This window comes from Salvelinus namaycush, chromosome 25 (assembly GCF_016432855.1).
Source record: "Salvelinus namaycush isolate Seneca chromosome 25, SaNama_1.0, whole genome shotgun sequence".
NCBI classification, from domain to species: domain Eukaryota; kingdom Metazoa; phylum Chordata; class Actinopteri; order Salmoniformes; family Salmonidae; genus Salvelinus; species Salvelinus namaycush.
Window position 1 is genome coordinate 31448813 of NC_052331.1, and position 21616 is coordinate 31470428.

General features: G+C 43.5%; 1 protein-coding gene across 1 annotated transcript in view; it reads right to left on the reverse strand.

The window, feature by feature from the left end:
• The window catches only part of LOC120020481 (microtubule-associated serine/threonine-protein kinase 3-like), a 50409-nt gene that overhangs the window by 18485 nt on the left and 10308 nt on the right, over positions 1–21616 (reverse strand). Inside the window, exons 6-10 of the mRNA XM_038964181.1 lie at positions 10318–10475; positions 7312–7387; positions 3935–4144; positions 696–797; positions 273–405 (exon numbers count right to left, since the gene is read on the reverse strand). Of these exons, the coding sequence (XP_038820109.1) occupies positions 273–405; positions 696–797; positions 3935–4144; positions 7312–7387; positions 10318–10475 (679 nt within the window). The remainder of the gene's footprint in view (positions 1–272; positions 406–695; positions 798–3934; positions 4145–7311; positions 7388–10317; positions 10476–21616) is intronic.

Genomic DNA, 21616 nt, shown 5'->3' on the forward strand with positions numbered 1-21616 from the left:
TCCCCGTTTTTTTCCACCTTCTTGCCTTTAAATCTAGTTATGGGTGAAATCGACGCCTTTGAAGCCTGAATGGAGAATGTTTTTGGTACGAACCGGTCCACGGGGTTGCGAGGGTAAGACGGAAACATCTCAGGAAACCCTACAGATACCTTCCAATGGCTCCCACTGCTCATGCTTTAGCCGATGTACAGATGAGATAAATCTGTGAGGCCCATCCTTCTTTTTACCACTGTGGGATTCTAATAGGATGAGGAAGCACTGTGGTACTGTACCTTCCAGAGGGTCTCTGGTGAGGCCCAGCTGGCTGATGATGTAGCGCGGGATGTCTGTCTTGATGACCTGGCCCACCTTGGCGTGGCCCTCGGCTGCCTCCAGACGATGAAGGAACTCCTCCGGGTCAAACTCCTATTGGGGTGAAAAGCCAAGAGGAATATTGGTTATTATTATAATTTACATTAAATAGATAGGTATATATAAACCAGGGTTATTACAGTGTTATAACCGTGTAACAAGCTATCAAGTACATTCAGTGGTGGAGTACTTAACACCACCTCAATGTACTTAACCTATGAAAAATAATTAACAACATCAGAGACTGGGCAAAATGCATCATAGCCGTTCTGTATCATATTAGTTGTGTCGGTTGGCAATTGCTTTAGGGAGCACAACTTCCTGAAAGAGTCTGTGAATCTTACCAGACATTCCAGTAACCTGGCTGGCCTGGAGATGATGATGAGAATCTTCTTCACCAGCTTAATGATGACGGTCACCTCCTCGCTCTCGGACCTCTCGTACGCCTGATGACCAAGACAAAACAATGCAGATAGAGACAGGTTATATGCCTGACATATGCCATAGTTACTCATGACAGGGCAGTGATTGGTATGAAACATTGGCTTCAAAACATTACCTTGTGATACTTTGGCTCTTCCGTAACAAAATAATGAGTGACTGTTCTCACTTATACAAAGATTAGGGTCAAGGAGAGTTCTCTGAACGGCTTCTCATTAGTTATCTGTTAGTACTTGGTTTGTCTATAATAGTGCCTTCTACGGCTGCAATCGTGTAAGCGTAACTTACTCAGTTTCACTTACAATTTTACTGCAGCATTTTTAAGCCTGAGTATCCAGGCGTGAGAATTAACTTTTTGAAAAGTCCAATTTACAATGTTCTACTAACTCGATGCTTTGACAAAGTGATTGTGATAGGGGATCAGGGAGTACTGAGGAACCTGCAACACAGTCTAATGTGAGGGCACAACAAAGTGTACATTCAATGACAAGGTTGCATAACACTGTAATTATGTCCAGGCTGTGGTGCTTTTTTAGGAAAGAGCACATCTTCGGCCTTGGGACAAAAACTGACCCATTATAAGATGACGCAATGTTCTTAAACTCTGAGATGCATCCTATATTTGAAAAAACGAATGACCATACTTTCATAGTTTACATTAGCTACGGGGAAAAACTCAGCCAAAAAGCTCTAACAAAGCAGAACATGAAGGAAAGCCATTGTATGTAGAGCAATGGTCAAGCATTGGAAATTGACTTAATAAGCCCTAGTTACGCAATCACAAGCAAGACTGGAGAGATCCATCTAATGTAAAATGGCAATTGCACCGGCGCCGACTAATAGTCTAGATTAGAATCCTAGCACTGTGAGAACCTATCAAACATCAAAGTCCAATACAATGCAAAAATACAACACTGAGGTCATTGGAGGCTTTCCAAAGTGCGATCAACGCAAAAACATTTATCTAAAAAATTAAGACAAATACTGCAGGAAACAATGCAGAAAACATTTGGTTTTCAGTGCCATTTATTTTGTGTCTCACATGTCATGTGACGTGTGAACCTTGGCTAATAACACATTCACAAATTGGGGGTGGGATACCAGTGACATCAGTAACCTGTCAGTGTAAATACACCAAAAGCAGCAGTGATTTATCTTTGGGGGAAAAACTTCAAGCACTAAATTTGACTCAGTCGGGGTAAACTGACATGCAGCAATAACTTCCTCTCCAAACTTATCATGGAGGAGGGAAAACACCCTGAATCTGACCGCAGGCCAAGTCCCTCCCTGTTGCAATTTTCATTGGACATTCGTACACACTGAATCAGACTTTTAGCTGACTCATTCAGTAGAGAGCCAATAGAAATGGCAGAGCTGCTCAGACCACAGCAATTTGACAGTGCCTAAAAGTTCCATCTGAGTACACTCGAGTAAATCTATGAGAGCCTGCCTTGTGCATACTGTATACAGTTGAAGTCGAAAGTTTACATACACCTTAGCCAAATACATTTAAACTCAGTTTTTCACAATTCCTGACATTCAATCCTAGTAAAAATTCCCTGTCTTCGGTCAGTTAGGATCACCACTTTATTTGGAGAATGTGAAATGTCAGAATAATAGTAAAGAGAATGATTTATTTCAGCTTTCATTTCATTCATCACATTCCCAGTGGGTCAGAAGTTAACACACACTCAATTAGTATTTGGTAGCCTTGCCTTAAAATTGTTTAACTTGGGTCAAACGTTTTGGGTAGCCTTCCACAAGCTTCCCACAATAAGTTGGGTGAATTTTGGCCCATTCCTCCTGACAGAGCTGGTGTAACTGAGTCAGGTTTGTAGGCCTCCTTGCTCGCACACATGTTTTTTCATTTCTGCCCACAAATTTTCTATAGGCTTGAGGTCAGGGCTTTGTGATGGCCACTCCAATACCTTAACTTTGTTGTCCTTAAGCCATTTTGCCACAACTTTGGAAGTATGCTTGGGGGTCATTGTCCATTTGGAAGACGCATTTGCGACCAAGCTTTAACTTCCTGACTGATGTCTTGAGATGTTGCTTCAATATATCCACATAATTTTCTTACCTCATGATGCCATCTATTTTGTGAAGTGCACCAGTCCCTCCTGCAGCAAAGCACCCCCACAACATGATGCTGCCACTCCCCGTGCTTCACGGTTGGGATGGTGTTTTTCGGCTTGCAAGCCTCCCACTTTTTCCTCCAAACATAACGATGGTCATTATGGCCAAACAGTTCTATTTTTGTTTCATCAGACCAGAGGACATTTCTCCAAAAAGTACGATCTTTGTCCCCATGTGCAGTTGCAAACCGTAGTCTGGCTTTTTTATGGCGGTTTTGGAGCAGTGGCTTCTTCCGTGCTGAGCGGCCTTTCAGGTTATGTCGATATATGACTCGTTTTACTGTGGATATAGATACTTTTGTACCTGTTTCCTCCAGCATCTTCACAAGGTCCTTTGCTGCTGTTCTGGGATTGATTTGCACTTTTCGCACCAAAGTACGTTCATCTCTAGGAGACAGAACGCGTCTCCTACCTGAGCGGTATGACGGCTGCGTGGTCCCATGGTGTTTATACTTGCGTACTATTGTTTGTACAGACGAACGTGGTACCTTCAGCGGTTTGGAAATTGCTCCCAAGGATGAACCAGACTTGTGGATGTTTACAATTTTTTTCTGAGGTCTTGGCTGATTTCTATGGATTTTCCCATGGTGTCAAGCAAAGAGGCACTGAGTTAAGGTAGGCCTTGAAATACATCCACAGGTACACCTCCAATTGACTCAAATTATGTCAATTAGCCTATCAGAAGCTTCTAAAGCCATGACATAATTTTATGGAATTTTCCAAGCTGTTTAAAGGCACAGGCAACTTAGTGTATGTAAACTTCTGACCCACTGGAATTGTGATAGATTATTTCACTGTCTGTAAACAATTGCTGGAAAAATGACTTGTGTCATGCACAAAGTAGATGTCCTTACCGCCTTGCCAAAACTATAGTTTGTTAACAAGAAATTTGTGGAGTGGTTGAAAAATTCATTTTAATGACTCCAACAAAAGTTTATGTAAACTTCCGACTTCAACTGTATACTGCATTATACGTTAGCTTAGTCATCCCAAAAAATTCAGCCTACCTCATGCAGTAGCTTCTCCAGGTTCTCCTGTAGCTCTATGAAGTAGCGTGAGGTGACCAGGCCCATCTGGGACTTGTCTAGGCAGTCTCTGGCCAGCTCCACTAGCTGGTGCTGGATGAAGCCCAGCACGCCGTCGGCCAGGGGCAGGTTGCTGTCTGGGGAGCAGTCGGCGAGGATGTCCAGCAGACGCCCCTCCATCTGGGCTGTTGCCTGGAAAATCACATTACATTTTATGATAAACTTTATCTAAAGTGCATTTCACAAATACAGTGCATTCGGAAAGTATTCAGAAACCTTCCCATTTTCCACATTTTGCTACGTTACAGCCTTAGGTGAAATGCAATTTTTCCCTCATCAACCTACACATAATACCTCATAATGTACAAAAAATGTAAAACAGAAATACCTTATTTACATAATTATTTAGACCCTTTGCTATGAGACTCGAAATTGAGCTCAGGTGCATCATGTATCCATTGATCATCCTTGAGATGTTTCTACAACTTGGAGTTCACCAGTGGTCAATTCAATTGATTGGACATCATTTTGAAAGGCACACACCTGTCTATATAAGGTCCCACAGTTGACAGTGCATGTCAGAGCAAAAACCAAGCCATGAGGTTGAAGGAATTGTCCATAGAGCTCCGAGACAGGATTGTGTCAAGGCACAGATCTGGGGAAGGGTACAAAAAATGTCTGCAGCATTGAAGGTCCCCAAGAACACAATGGCCTCCATCATTCTTAAATGGAAGAAGTTTGGAACCACCAAGACTCTTCCTAGAGCTGACTACCCGGCCAAACTGAGCAATCGGGGGAGAAGGACCTTGGTCAGGGAGGTAACCAAGAACCCAATGGTCTCTCTGACAGATCTCCAGAGTTCCTCTGTGGAGATGGAAGAACCTTCCAGAAGAACAACCATCTCTGCAGCACTCCACCAATCAGGCCTTTATGGTAGAGTGGTCAGACTGAAGCCACTGTTTAGTAAAATGCACATGACAGCCTGCTTGGAGTTTTCCAAAGGGAACCTAAAGAACTATCAGACCATGAGAAACAAGATTCTCTGGTCTAATGAAACCAAGATTGAACTCTTCGGCCTGAAAGCCAAGCGACACGTCTGGAGGAAATCTGGCACCATACCCACGGTGAAGCATGGTCAAATCAAATCAAATTGTATTGGTCACATACACATGGTGAACAGATGTTAATGCGAGTGTAGCGAAATGCTTGTGCTTCTAGTTCCGACCGTGCAGTAATATCTAACAAGTAATCTAACAATTTCACAACAACTACCTTATACACACAAGTGTAAAGGAATTCATAAGTATATGTACATGTAAATATATGGATGAGCGATGGCGTGTGGCATTTGCAAGATGCAGTAGATGGTATAGAGTACAGTAAATACATATGAGATGAGTAATGTAGGGTATGTAAGCATTATATAAAGAGGCATTGTTAAAAATGACATTTATTACATCCAATTTTTAATTATTAAAGTGGCTAGAGATTGAGTCAGTATGTTGGCAGCAGCCACTCAATGTTAGGGATGGCTGTTTAACAGTCTGATGGCCTTGAGATAGAAGCTGTTTTTCAGTCTCTCGGTCCCCGCTTTGATGCACCTGTACTGACCTCGCCTTCTGGATGATAGCGGGGTGAACAGGCAGTGGCTCGGGTGGTTGATGTCCTTGATCATCTTTTTGGCCTTCCTGTGACATCGGGTGGTGTAGGTGTCCTGGAGGGCAGGTAGTTTGCCCCCGGTGATGCGTTGTGCAGACCTCACTACCCTCTGGAGAGCCTTATGGTTGCGGGCGGAGCTGTTGCCGTACCATGCGGTGGGTGATATAGTCCGACAGGATGCCCATGATTGTGCATCTGTAAAAGTTTGTGAGTGTTTTCGGTGACAAGCCAAATTTCTTCAGCTTCCTGAGGTTGAAGAGGCGCTGTTGCACCTTCTTCACCACGCTGTCTGTACGGGTGGACCATTTCAGTTTGTCCCTGATGTGTACGCCGAGGAACTTAAAACTCTCCACCCTCTCCACTACTGTCCCGTCGATGTGGATAGGGGGGTGGTCCCTCTGCTGTTTCCTGAAGTCCGCGATCATCTCCTTTGTTTTGTTGACGTTGAGTGTGAGGTTATTTTCCTGACACCACACTCCGAGGACCCTCACCTCCTCCCTGTAGGCCGTCTCGTTGTTGTTGGTAATCAAGCCTACCACTGCAGTGTTGTCTGAAAACTTGATGATTGAGTTGGAGGCGTGCATGGCCACGCAGTCATGGGTGAAAAGGGAGTACAGGAGAGGGCCCACCCTTGTGGGGCCCCTGTGTTGAGGATCAGCGGGTGGAAATGTTGTTTGCTACCCTCACCACCTGTGGTAAGCCAGTCAGAAAGTCAAGGACCCAGTTGCACAGGGAGGGGTCGAGACCCAGGGTTAATGACGAGTTTGGAGGGTACTATGGTGTTAAATGCTGAGCTGTAAATCGATGAACAGCATTCTTACATAGGTATTCCTTTTGTCCAGATGGGTTATGGCAGTGTGCAGTGTGATTGCGATTGCATCGTCTGTGGACCTATTGGGGCGGTAAGCAAATTGGAGTGGGTCTAAGGTGTCAGGTAGGGTGGAGGTGATATGATCCTTGACTAGTCTCTCAAAGCACTTCATGATGACGGTGAGTGCTACGGGGCGATAGTAGTTTAGCTCAGTTACTTTAGCTTTTTTGGTGGTGGCAGCATCATGCTGTGGGGATGTTTATCAGCGGCAGGGACTGGGAGACTAGTCAGGATCAACGTAAAAGATTAACGGAGCAAAGTACAGAGAGATCCTTGATGAAAACATGCTCCAGAGTGCTCAGGACCTCAGACTAGGGCGAAGGTTCACCTTCCAACAGGACAATGACCCTAAGCACACAGCCAAGACAACACAGGAGTGGTTACGGGACAAGTCCCTGAATGTCCTTGAGTGGCGCAGGCAGAGCACAGACTTGAACACGATCAAACATCTCTGGTGAGACCTGCCAAGCTTGTAGCGTCATACCCAAAAAGATTCGATGCTGTAATCACTGCCAAAGGTGCTTCAACAAAGTATTGAGTAAAGGGTCTGAATACTTATGTAAATGGTTTATTTCCTTTTATTACATTTTTCTTTCTTTCAAAACATTTCTAAAAACCTGTTTTTGCTTTGTCATTATGGGGTAGTGTGTGTAGATTGATGAGGGAAAAAAAATTCAGAATAAGGCTGTAACGTAAGAAAATGTGGAGAAGCCGATCAAAGTGAAATATAAAAGTAAACAAGATGAACGTATTTAGATCAGACGTGTACATGATGAATCTATTGATGTGCTAGGAAAAGCAGTGTGGCGAGTCAGGAAATAACACCTACCTTGGGAAAGCGCTCTTTGTAAACGTGATTCATCATTACAATCTCATTATCAAAGGTGCCACATGTCCGACCAGGGCTGGAGGAAGACAAGACAATCACAGTCCAGTTCTTCATTTGAGTACGAATAATCTTAGCGTTATGACTATTAGAACTTTCAAACAGAGTAGAAATTCAAAAGTAAGCACAAAAAAACATCAAATGCCACTTATGGCGAAGTTTAGTTCAACAGTTATGTAGTCATGACCACACTTGTCTTCACTTGGGTTTGATTACATGGGTGCCCAGGAGTGTAGGGCTCCCCCTTAATAAATCAGGACAGTCTCATCAGGATCCCGTTAACCGTTAAAAAGGTGCAATATGCAGAAATCCCTCCGCCATTTCCTGGTTGCTAACATTCTAATAGTTCATGTGACAAAACAAGCAGTCATTGTTTAGAGAATCATTGTACCATCTAAACCGCTGTGAAATATATTTTCCATAACCCAAAATATTGTATTTTCAGCAGTTTGAAGCTGGTGTACAAAACCCAAAGTGAAAGACACAAAAACTAAACTTAACGGGAAGCATAGAAATATCACACATAGAACAGATCTACCGCTTTTTATACTTGCTTTCAATGAGAATGACAGATCTATAACTCACATTTCTATGTGAATTTGGTCAGGCTGCCCAATAAGTTATCTACTGCAGCTTTAAAAAAATATCAACATTTGTCCAGACAGTTATTTCTAGGTCACGCCAAAGAACATCTGTGTAATATAACCCTTTGCCTTGTTTGAAATTAATCTGACCGACATTAAAAAATGTCTTAATTTTGTTAAATAATGTATTAAAATAATAAGGATAAAGATTGACCATCAGAATCTCCCTTTGGCCTCTCTCTGGGCATTTCGGACTTGAAAGAGGAGCCGGAAAACTGCAGCATACACGTTTTGCTTTTTCTTATTTTAAATTAAGTTAGCAAACTTGCCCACCACAATTGCAACCTCAAACAGCTAGCCAAGTCCTGGTATTCAAACTCCAACAAACAGAGTTTAAGAATAACATTTGGTGTCAACAAAATATACAATTGAAGTCGGAAGTTTACATGCACTTAGGTTAGAGTCATTAAAACTCGTTTTTCAACCACTCCACAAATTTCTTGTTAACAAACTATAGTTTTGGCAAGTCGGTTTTCCAACAATTGTTTACAGACAGATTATTTCACTGTATCACAATTCCAGTGGGTCAGAAGTTTACATACACTAAGTTGACTGTGCCTTTAAACAGCTTGGAAAATTCCAGAAAATTATGTCATGGTTTAAAAGCTTCTGATAGGCTAATTGACATCATTTGAGTCAATTGGAGGTGTATCCGTGGATGTATTTCAAGGCCTACCTTAACTCAGTGCCTCTTTGCTTGACATCATGGGAAAAGCAAAATAAATCAGCCAAGACGACAGAAAAAAAAATGGTAAGTCTGGTTCATCCTTGGGAGCAATTTCCAAACCCCTGAAGGTACCACATTCATCTGTACAAACAATAGGACGCAAGTATAAACACAATGGGACCACGCAGCAGTCATACCGCTCAGGAAGGAGACGCGTTCTGTCTCTTAGAGATGAACGTACTTTGGTGCGAAAAGTGCAAATCAATCTCAGAACAACACCAAAGGACCTTGTGAAGATGCTGGAGGAAACATATACAAAAGTATCTATATCCACAGTAAAACGAGTCTTATATCGACATAACCTGAAAGGCCGCTCAGCAAGGAAGAAGCCACTGCTCCAAAACCGCCATAAAAAACCCAGACTACGGTTTGCAACTGCACATGGGAACAAAGATTGTACTTTTTGGAGAAATGTCCTCTGATCTAATGAAACAAAAATAGAACTGTTTGGCCATAATGTCCATCGTTATGTTTGGAGGAAAAAGTGGGAGGCTTGCAAGCCGAAGAACACCATCCCAACCGTGAAGCATGGGAGTGGCAGCATCATGTTGTGGGGGTGCTTTGCTGCAGGAGGGACTGGTGCACTTCACAAAATAGATGGCATCATGAGGTAAGAAAATTATGTGAAATAAATCAATTCTCTCTACTATTATTCTGACATTTCACATTCTTCAAATAAAGTGGTGATCCTAACTGACCGAAAGACAGGGAATTTTTACTACGATTAAATGTCAGGAATTGTGAAAAACTGAGTTTAAATCTATTTGGCTAAGGTGTATGTAAACTTACGACTTTTGTAAACTGTATGTTTACAAATGCAACAGCGGGCTCCTTTGTATGTACATTTGTTGTCATATTATCGTGTTTGTGAGAGACTGGTTGCTCTCATAGCACTGTCTAGTTAAAATGCTACGTATAATGGCCACGAAACTTGTGTCAACATGGAGGCCTGTTGACTAAAATCTGCCCTATATATCTGTGTCACTAGCAAGCACGGTCTTAGCAGCTCGGTGCTGGCTGGCCCACGCAGTACACGTCACAGGAAATCTGACCACATCAAAGCACAGCAGACACTCCTAACGCCTGTACAACAGCCTCTTTCTAACCACCACGAGAACCAGATGGGTCAGAGACATGTCTGTGTTTTAATGAGGGGTGACTAACTGACTAGGAGACACCATGATGTAAGAACATAAACACTATTATGCAAACAGAGCCTGGATGAAGTCAACAATCTTGGTATTCAATAGCTTATGCAAAGTCGATGGAAAAGCCTATGCACAGATAAGAATCCACACAAATGTTTGTCAAAGGAAGTACTGTGATTGAGATAAAGCCAATAAGTAAGAAGTTACTGTACTTCATAAAAAAGTGGTCAAAGCAATTTCAGCAAAGTACATTTTCCCAATGAAAATACGTCTTGTCCGAACATTAGGAAAAATGTGTTGACCTCATTCCAAAATAGGACTGCTTGATATGTGATTACCTTCGAGGTGTGAAAACATCCTATAAATGTTTTATTTTGGGGTGAACTGTCCCTTTAAGGGTGTTGGTGATCTGATTGGTGGGTGTGCCTACCTGAGACTGCGGGAGCGGAGCCTCACGGGGGGTGAGGGCTGCCCCTCCTCGTCCGCTACACTCTCCGTGCTCCGGAAGTGTTTAAACAGGAAATGAAGCTCATCTGCCGTGGGCTGGAAGGGCAGCTGGTGCAAGAGCTCCTGGGAGGAGGAAGAGGACTGGGGGAGGAAAAGAGAGAGAGAGAGAAGAGAGAGGGAGAAAGGAGGGGTAGCGAGAGAGAGTGAGGGGGGATAGGGAGAGAGAGGATAGTGAGAGAGAGAGAGAGAGAGAGAGAGAGAGAGAGAGAGAGAGAGAGAGAGAGAGAGAGAGAGAGAGAGAGCGAGAGAGAGAGAGATCAGTATGTGTTCCAACATATTACATAGTCCCTGAGGCCTTGATACATCAATAAGCCAGAGCTCGGTAAATACACTACCATTCAAAAGTTCGGGGTCACTTAGAAATGTCCTTAAAATTGTCCATTATAATAACATAAAATGTATCAGAAATACAGTGTAGGCATTGTTAATGTTGTAAATGACTGTTGTAGCTGAAAACGGGTGTTTTTTTATGGAATGACTACATAGGCGTACAGAGGCCCATTATCAGCAACCATCACTCCTGTGTTCCAATGGCACGTTGTGTTAGCTAATCCAAGTTTATCACTTTAAAAGGATAATTGATCATTAGAAAACTCTTTTGCAATTATGTTAGCACAGCTGAAAACTGTTGTGCTAATTAAAGAAGCAATAAAACTGGCCTTCTTTAGACTAGTTGAGTATCTGGAGCATCAGCATTTGTGGGTTCGATTACAGACTCAAAATGGCCAGAAACAAAGACCTTTCCTCTGAAACTCGTCAGTCTATTCTTGTTCTGAGAAATGAAGGCTATTCCATGCGAGAAATTGCGAAGAACTGAAGATCTCGTACAATGCTGTGTACTACTCCCTTCACAGAACAGCGCAAACTGGCTCTAACCAGAATAGAAAGAGGAGTGGGAGGCCCTGGTGCACAACTGAGCAAGAGGACAAGTACAATAATGTGCCTAGTTTGAGAAACAGACACCACACAAGTCTTCAACTGGCAGCTTCAATAAATAGTACCCACAAAACACCAGTCTCAACGTCAACAGTGAAGAGGCGACTCCAGGATGCTGACCTTCTAGGCAGAGTTGCAAAGAAAAAGCCATATCTCAGACTGGCCAATAAAAATAAAAGATTAAGATGGGCAAAAGAACACAGACACTGGACAGAGGAACATTGGAAAAAAGTGTTATGGACAGACGAATCTAAGTTTGAGGAGTTCGGATCACAAAGAAGAACATTTGTGAGATGCAGAAAAAATGAAAAGATGCTGGAGCATTGCTTGACGCCATCTGTCAAGCATGGTGGAGGCAATGTGATGGTCTGGGGGTGCTTTGGTGGTGGCAAATTGGGAGATGTGTACAGGGTAAAAGGGATCTTGAAGAAGGAAGGCTATCACTCCATTTTGCAACGCCATGCCATACCCTGTGGACGGCGCTTAATTGGAGCCAATTTCCTCCTACAACAGGACAATGACCCAAAGCACAGTTCCAAACTATGCAATAACTATTTAGGGAAGAAGCAGTCAGCTGGTATTCTGTCTATAATGGAGTGGCCAGCACAGTCACCGGGTCTCAACCCTATTGAGCTGTTGTGGGAGCAGCTTGACCGTATGGTTCGTAAGAAGTGCCCATCAAGCCAATCCAACTTGTGGGAGGTGCTTCAGGAAGCATGGGGTGAAATCTCTTCAGATTACCTCAACAAATTGAAAACTAGAACGCCAAAGGTCTGCAAGGCTGTAATTGCTGCAAATGGAGGATTCTTTGACGAAAGCAAAGTTTGAAGGACACAATTATTATTTCAATTAAAAATCATTATTTATAACCTCATCAACGTCTTGACTATATTTCCTATTCATTTTGCAACTAATTTCATGTATGTTTTCATGGAAAACAAGGTCATTTCTAAGTGACCCCAAACTTTTGAACCGTAGTGTATGTGCATGATGCAATCAAAGACACACCCTTCGTAAACTAATTTTCTATGTTCATTTTAAAAGTGCTGACAAAACAAACAGTGTTGCATAGACTTCAGGTTAGTTCAGGTCTGAAAATAAAGGAGATTATGGCTGAAAAGATTTCCCTTAGGAAATGTAGACCATCACACTGCTTTACTATGTATTATACTGTGAGACAAATGCTAATGCTTAGTAGATAAACTGTCTTTGATGCTTCTACAGAGCGAACTATATTTCTCAATTAAATAGGATTTTGTGGGAATGTGCAATAAGGGCACAACATCCTACATCCAGTTGGGTCTCAGAAAGGATTCTGTGAGCTTTCAGTGTGTCACCAGAACCTGTATTTCTATCCATGACAGACCAAAGCGCTGTTGGCTGTGTGTATTCTTCATTTCAAACCAAATGCACGTCACGCAGACAGAGTGGAAATTATGAGCTCAAAATTATAAGCTCGTGTTTCACAGGAGGCGAGGGTCCGAGGCTCATCTGACCGGAGGAACGCTCCCGAGGAGGAAATCGGAGAGGCACCCGTACCTAGTGCTACATAAAGAGGTTACTGACATTGGGCACTGAATGGGGTATTGTGTGGGAGAGACTGACCTCACTGCCATGCATTTAGCCGTAGAAAATCACAGTCCAGACATAGGACCCTGGTTAGGACGGGACCTGGTTAGGACGGGACCTGGTTAGAACGGGACCTAGTTAGGATGGGCCATGGTTGGATGCCCTGGGTTTGACTTCCTGTATACTGTGCAGTACGAGGAAATGTGCAACATCATCAAGTACTTTTCTCTGGCTGGTGATGTACAGTTTTTCCACAGGTCTAGTGTTAATTATTAACCTGGGTTTCCCTACATTTCCTGGGCTTCCAACACCCAAACTTTCCATTCAAACCAATAGGTGACTAATTATCTTGGGCTGGGGAAAAAAATAATAGCTAGGAAAAGGGGCCCGCAACACTGAAATGGTCCAGAATATCCCAAACGAGCGCCCAAAAAGACAGAATATCCCAAACGAGCGCCCAAAAAGACAGAATAACCCAAACGAGCGCCCAAAAGGACAGAATAACCCAAACGAGCGCCCAAAAAGACAGAATATCCCAGACGAGCACCCAAAAAGACAGAATAACCCAAACGAGCGCCCAAAAAGACAGAATAACCCAAACGAGCGCCCAAAAAGACAGAATATCCCAAACGAGCTCCCAAAAAGACAGAATAACCCAAACGAGCTCCCAAAAAGACAGAATAACCCAAACGAGCGCCCAAAAAGACAGAATAACCCAAACGAGCGCCCAAAAAGACAGAATATCCCAAACGAGCTCCCAAAAAGACAGAATAACCCAAACGAGCGCCCAAAAAGACAGAATATCCCAAACGAGCGCCCAAAAAGACAGAATAACCCAAACGAGCTCCCAAAAAGACAGAATAACCCAAACGAGCTCCCAAAAAGACAGAATATCCCAAACGAGCTCCCAAAAAGACAGAATATCCCAAAGGAGCACCCAAAGGAGGACACATTTTGTGCATGTGCCTCGTCTTCCCTGGTTCCTGTTTAGCAGTCTTCTCGTGTACCATATGTCTTACTAGCGTTGGGCGATATCTAATGAATTTGAATGTATGTTTTAGCACGATATACCAAATGCCTGTTTAACAGGGTTGGTTATGTTTCCACTTGACACTGCAGAAATATGGATTCCATGTTTATGTATTCCTATTGGTTGGTAGAATTTACATATCAATAAGGTGCTATACCATTGGTCATGCTTGCAGATACGGGGAAACAGCAAACAAATTCTTCCCAGTCTGATATTGACATGCAAGCAGTAGGTCACGTTCTAAAATACTGTATTTTATTTTCATATTTACAATGTGCACGAGTTCACTATGTACATGTCCTGATGTTTGGGGTCACTTAGAAATGTCCTTGTTTTTGAAAGAAAAGCTAATTTTTTGTACAATAAAATAACATCAAATGGATCAGAAATACAGTGTAGACATTGGTAATGTTGTAAATGACTATTGTAGCTGGAAACGGCTGATTTTTAAAGGAACATCTACATAGACGTACAGAGGCCCATTATCAGCAACCATCACTCCTGTGTTCCAATGGCACGTTGTGTTAGCTAATCCCAGTTTATCATTTTAAAAGGCTAACACAACGTGCCATTGGAATACAGTAGTGATGGTTGCTGATAATGGGCCTCTGTACGCCTACGTAGATATTCCATTAAAGAAATCGGCTTTTTCCAGCTGCAAGAACAGCTCAAATACTCAAAAAAGAGAGAAGACAGTCCATCATTACCTTAAGAGAGGTATTCCCAAATTGGGGTACGCGCAATGTCATCGGGGGTACGTCAAATACACATTTTCTTCCTTCACATTTTCAGTGAGTTTTTTCCCCCCTCGCCTGAGTAGCCTCATTTCACTGCCAAAAATACAATTAAACCATCCAGTGTTCAGCGAAATAACAACAATGTCAAATACAGGTATCCTAGTCAAATAATTAAACATCCAATCACATTAACCGTTACTCTCTCGCGGGAATTCCACTAACGGTCCGTATGTAGCCAAACGTAGCTGCTGCTCATGTTGGTCTCTGTACTGATGGCACAAAAGCCATGACAGGGAAACATAGTGGAGTGGTAACGCACGTGCAAGCAATTGCTCCCGACGCCACTTGGGTACACTGCAGCAGTCAAGAGGCTCTTGCTGCCAAGGGAATGCCTGACAGCTTGAAAGACATTTTGGACACGACAGTGAAAATGGTTAACTTTGTTAAAGCAAGGCCCCTGAACTCTCGTGTATTTTCTGCACTATGCAATGATATGATGGGTAGCGACCATGTAACACTTTTACAACATACAGAAGTGCGCTGATTATCAAGGGGCAAAGTATTGACACATTCTTTTAAATTTAGAGACCATCATTTCCACTTGTCTGACCGCTTGACTGATGACGAGTTTCTCACACGACTGGCCTATCTGGGTGATGTTTTTTCCTCGCCTGAATGATCTGAATATTAGGATTACAGCGACTCTCCGCAACTATATTCAATGTGCATGACAAAATTGAAGCTATGAATAAGAAGTTGGAGCTCTTCTCTGTTTGCATTAACAAGGACAACACACAGGTCTTTCCATCATTGTATAACTTTGTGTGCAAATGAACTCACGTTTACCAACAATGTCAAATGTGATATAGCAAAGCACCGAAGTTGGGTGCACAATTACGCAGGTGCTTTCGGATGACACAAACAACTGGATTCGTTATCCCTTTCATGCCCTGCCTCCAGTCCACTTACAGATATCTGAACAAGAGAGCCTCTTCAAAATTGCAACATGCGGTTCTGTGAAAATGTAATTTAAATCAGAAGCCACTGCCAAATTTCTGGATTGGGCTGCGCTCAGAGTATCCTGCCTTGGCAAATCGCGCTGTTAAGACACTGATGGCCATTGCAACCACGTACCTATGCGAGAGTGGATTCTCGGCCCTCACTAGCATTAAAACTAAATAGAGGCACTGACTGTGTGTGGAAAATGATTTAAGACTGAAACTCTCTCCAATACAACCCAACATTGCAGAGTTATGTGCATCCTTTCAAGCACACCCTATTCACAATTTTCAATTAACAAATAAGGTTTTATGTGTAAGATGGTTAGATAAATATCAAAATGATTGATTATTATTATAAGAGCTATTTGTCACTTCCCACAAGCCAGGTTACGACTAACATGCTGACCAGACCGGACACATCGCATGCGTGAGCGTCGCAAAATAAATGTAGAAATCCATGTTATTCAATTATTGCACCCACACTGCTCGCACGCGGCAACGAGCGTCTGCGTTACCAAGGGCTAAAATAGAAGTCATTCCTATTTCTGACACAGATCGGCCGTTTTATATGTGGATTTATTGTCGGAGTAGAGGTCCTTGTGCATTTCAGGTAAAATAACAACCCAATGTTTATATCCCAGGACAAACTAGCTAGCAAGTGCAAGCTAACTAGCTAAATTGCCATACATGTTTAATGCTTTTCGACCTGTCCCCAAATTAATGTCATTGGTTCAGAGTTTGTTTTGATATTTTAACCTGCGTGTCGTGATCGCGTTTGGTTTAGGGGGACAAAATAAATGTATGCACGATGGCGCAATCACTAGCCAGCCTCCACCCAGTACCCTCCCCGGAACTTAGTCACGGTCACTAGCCGGCTACCACCCGGTTACTCAACCCTGCATCTTAGATGCTGCCCTATGTACATAGACATGGAACAGCAGAGGCTCCTCAGAGGAGGAAGGGGAGGACCATCCTCCTTATGGAATTTAATAAAAATAGTGAAACATGAAAAAAAGTTATCCTTTTTAGATAAAACTATACTAAATTTATTCACGTCACCAAATAATTACTTAAAACACACTGTTTTGCAATGAAGGTCTAAAGTTACCTCAACAGCACTCTGTAGGGTAGCACCATGGTGTAGCCAGAGAGCTAAACTCAGCAAAAAAAGAAACGTCCTCTCACCGTCGACTGAGTTTATTTTCAGCAAACTTAACGTGTAAATATTTGTATGAACATAAGATTCAACAACTGAGACATAAACTGAACAAGTTCCACAGACATGTGACTAACAGAAATTGAATAATGTGTCCCTGAACAAAGGGGGGGCGATCAAAATCAAAAGTAACAGTCAGTATCTGGTGTGGCCACCAGCTGCATTAAGTACTGCAGCGCATCTCCTCCTCATGGACTGGAACAGATTTGCCAGTTCTTGCTGTGAGATGTTACCCCACTCTTCCACCAAGGCACCTGCAAGTTCCCATTTCTGGGGGGGAAAGGCCCTAGCCCTCACCCTCCGATCCAACAGGTCCCAGACGTGCTCAATGGGATTGAGATCCGGGCTCTTTGCTGGCCATGGCAGAACACTGACATTCCTGTTTTGCAGGAAATCACGCACAGACCGAGCAGTATGGCTGGTGGCATTGTCATGCTGGAGGGTCATGTCAGGATGAGCCTGCAGGAAGGGTACCACATGAGGGAGGAGGATGTCTTCCCTGTAATGCACAGCGTTACAACAAGCTCAGTCCGATGATGCTGTGACACACCGCCCAAGACCATGACGGATCTTCCACCTGCAAATCGATCCCACTCCATAGTACAGGCCTTGGTGTAGTGCTCATTCCTTTGACGATAAACGCGAATCCGACCATCACCCCTGGTGAGACAAAACCGCGACTCGTCAGTGAAGAGCACTTTTTGCCAGTCCTGTCTGGTCCAGCGACGGTGGGTTTGTGCCCATAGGCGACATTTTTGCTAGTGATGTCTGTTGAGGACCTGCCTTACAACAGGCCTACAAGCTCTCAGTCCAGCCTCTCTCAGCCTATTGCGGACAGTCTGAGCACTGATGGAGGGATTGTAAGTTCCTGGTGTAACTCGGGCAGTTGTTGTTGCCATCCTGTACCTGTTCCACACTTGTGATGTTCAGATGTACCGATCCTGTGCAGGTGTTGTTACACGTGGTCTGCCACTGCGAGGATGATCAGCTGTCCATCCTGTCTCCCTGTAGCGCTGTCTTAGGCATCTCACAGTACGGACATTGCAATTTATTGCCCTGGCCACATCTGCAGTCCTCATGCCTGCTTGCAGCATGCCTAAGGCACGTTCACGCAGATGAGCAGGGATCCTGGGCATCTTTCTTTTGATGTTTTTCAGAGTCCGTAGAAAGGCCTCTTTAGTGTCCTAGGATTTCATAACTGTGACCTTAATTGCTTACCATCTGCAAGCGGTTAGTGTCTTAACGACCGTTCCACAGGGGCATGTTCTTTAAATGTTTATGGTTCATTGAACAAGCATGGGAAACAGTGTTTAAACCCTTTACAATGAAGATCTGTGAAGTTATTGGATTTTTACTAATTATCTTTGAAAGTCAGGGTCCTGAAAAGGGGACATTTCCTTTTTTGTTGAGTTTAGATTCCATCCCCCTCTGGGTACATTGACTTCAATACAAAACCTAGGAGACTCATGGTAATTAGGAGAACTTCCAGAGTGCATAAAATGTGGTGAGTAGTTCACTCGAAGACAGAGAAAGACAAGAGTTGAACAGTTAACAAATTAATTTCTTTCAAAATTAAGGACAAGCAAGAGTGAGCTAGCGATATTCTGTTGTATTTTTCGAAACTATCACTTAGCTCGATATTTTTAATTTAACCAGGTAGGCTAGTTGAGAACAACTTCTCATTTACAACTGCGACCTGGCCAAGATAAAGCAAAGCAGTTTGACACATACAACAACACAGAGTTAGACATGGAATAAACAAACATACAGTCAATAATACAGTAGAAAAAAAGTATATATACAGTGTGTGCAAATGAGGTAAAATAAGGTAGGTAAGGCAATAAAATAGGCCATAGTGGCGAGGTAATTACGATATAGCATTTAAACACAGGAGTGATTGATGTGCAGAAGATGAATGTGCAAGTAGAGATACTGGGGTGCAAAGGAACAAAATAAATAAATAAATACAGTATGGGGATGAGGTAGTTGGATGGGCTATTTACAGATGGGCTATGTACATGTGCAATGATCTGTTCTGACAGCTGGTGCTTGAAGTTAGTGAGGGAGATGATTCTCCAGCTTCAGCGATTTTTGCAGTTCGTTCCAGTCATTGGCAGCAGAGAACTGGAAGGAAAGGCAGCCAAAGGATGAATTGGCTTTGGGGGTGACCAGTGAAATATACCTGCTGGAGCATGTGCTGCGGGTGGGTGCTGCTGTGGTGACCAGTGAACATGGATAAGGCGGGGCTTTACGTAGGAAAGACTTGTAAATGACCTGGAGCCAGTGGGTTTGGCAATGAGTATGAAGCGGGGGCCAGCCAACGAGAGCATACAGGTCGCAGTGGTGGGTAGTATATGGGGCTTTGGTGACAAAATGGATGGCACTGTGATAGACTGTATCCAATTTGTTGAGTAGAGTGTTGGAGGCTATTTTGTAAATGATATCGCCGAAGTCAAGGATCGGTAGGATAGTCAGTTTTACGAGGGTATGTTTGGCAGCATGAGTGAAGGATGCTTTGTTGCGAAATAGGAAGCCGATTCTAGATTTAATTTTGGATTGGATGAGCGTGGCTGAGGTGCACCCATGACCAGCTCGGAAGCCAGATTGCATAGCGGAGAAGGTACGGTGGGATTCAAAATGGTCGGTGATTTGTTTGTTAACTTGGCTTTCGAAGACCTTAGAAAGGCAGGGTAGGATAGATATAGGTCTGTAGCAGTTTGGGTCTAGAGTGTCTCCCCCTTTGAAGAGGGGGATGACCGCGGCAGCTTTCCAATCTTTGGGGATCTCAGACGATACGAAAGAGAGGTTGGCTAGTAATAGGGGTTGCAACAATTTCGGCAGATCATTTTATAAAGAGAGGGTCCAGATTGTCTAGCCCGGCTGATTTGTAGGGGTCCAGATTTTGCAGCTCTTTCAGAACATCAGCTATCTGGATTTGGGTGAAGGAGAAATGGGGGGGGCTTGAGCAAGTTGCTGTGGGGGGTGCAGGGCAGTTGACCAGGGTAGGGGTAGCCAGGTGGAAAGCATGGCCAGCCGTAGAAAAATGCTTATTGAAATTCTCAATTATCGTGGATTTATCAATGGTGAGTGTTTCCCAGCCTCAGTGCAGTGGGCAGCTGGGAGGAGGTGCTCTTATTCTCCATGGACTACAGTGTCCCAGAACGTTTTTGAGTTTGTGCTACAGGATGCAAATTTCAGTTTGAAAAAGCTAGCCTTTGCTTTCCTAACTGCTTGTGTATATTGGTTCCTAACTTCCCTGAAAAGTTGCATATCACGGGGGCTATTTGATGCTAATGCAGTACGCCACAGGTTATTTTTGTGCTGGTCAAGGGCAGTCAGGTCTGGAGTGAACCAAGGGCTATAGCTGTTCCTGGTTCAAAATGTTTTGAATGGGGGATGCTTATTTAAGATGGTGAGGAAGGCACTTTTAAAGAATAACCAGGCATCCTCTACTGACGCGATGAGGTCAATATCCTTCCAGGATACCCGGGCCAGTTCGATTAGAAAGGCCTGCTCGCTGAAGCGTTTTAGGGAGCGTTTGACAGTGATGAGGGGTGGTCATTTGACCGCGGACCCAGTACGCACGCAGGCAATGAGGCAGTGAACGCTGAGATCCTGATTGAAGACAGTAGAGGTGTATTTGGAGGGCAAGTTTGTTAGGATGATATCTATGAGGGTGCCCGTGTTTACAGATTTGGGGTTGTACCTGGTAGGTTCATTGATAATTTGTGTGAGATTGAGGGCATCAAGCTTAGATTGTAGGATGGCCGGGGTGTTAAGCATGTCCCAGTTTAGGTCACCTAGCAGCGCGAGCTCTGAAGATAGATGGGGGGCAATTCATTCACATATGGTGTCCAGGGCACAGCTGGGGGCAGAGGGTGGTCTATAGCAAGCGGCAACAGTGAGAGACTTGTTTCTGGAAAGGTGGATTTTTAGAAGTAGAAGCTTGAATTGTTTGGGCACAGACCTGGATAGTATGACACTCTGCAGGCTCTCTCTGCAGTAGATAGCCACTCCGCCCCCTTTGGCAGTTCTATCTTGTCGGGAAATGTTACAGATAGGGATGGAAATTGCAGAGTTTTTGGTGGTCTTCCTAAACCAGGATTCAGACACGGCTAGGACATCCGGGTTGGCGGAGTGTGCTAAAGCAGTGAATAAAACAAACTTAGGGCGGAGGCTTCTAATGTTAACATGCATGAAACCAAGGCTTTTACGGTTACAGAAGTCAACAAATGAGAGCGCCTGGGGAACGGGAGTGGAGTTAGGCACTGCTGGGCCTGGATTAACCTCTACATCACCAGAGGAGGAGTAGGATAAGGGTACGGCTAAAGGCTATGAGAACTGGTCATCTAGTACGTTCGGAACAGAGCGTAAAAGGAGCAGGTTTCTGGGCGCAATAGAATATATTCAAGGCATAATGTCCAGACAAAGGTATGGTAGGATGTGAACACAGTGGAGGTAAACCTAGGCATAGAGTGACGATGAGAGAGATAGTGTCTAGAGACATCATTTAAACCAGGTGATGTCACCGCATGTGTGGGAGGTGGAACTGAAGGGTTAGCTAAGGCATATTGAGCAGAGCTAGAGGCTCTACAGTGAAATAAGACAATAATCACTAACCAAATGCAGCTAGCTAGTTTAGCCTACTCAAACACTCTGCTCAAACAGAGGGATGTTATGTTAGCTAGCTGGCTATGACTATCCAACACAACACTGGAACTCTTCCAAGTCAA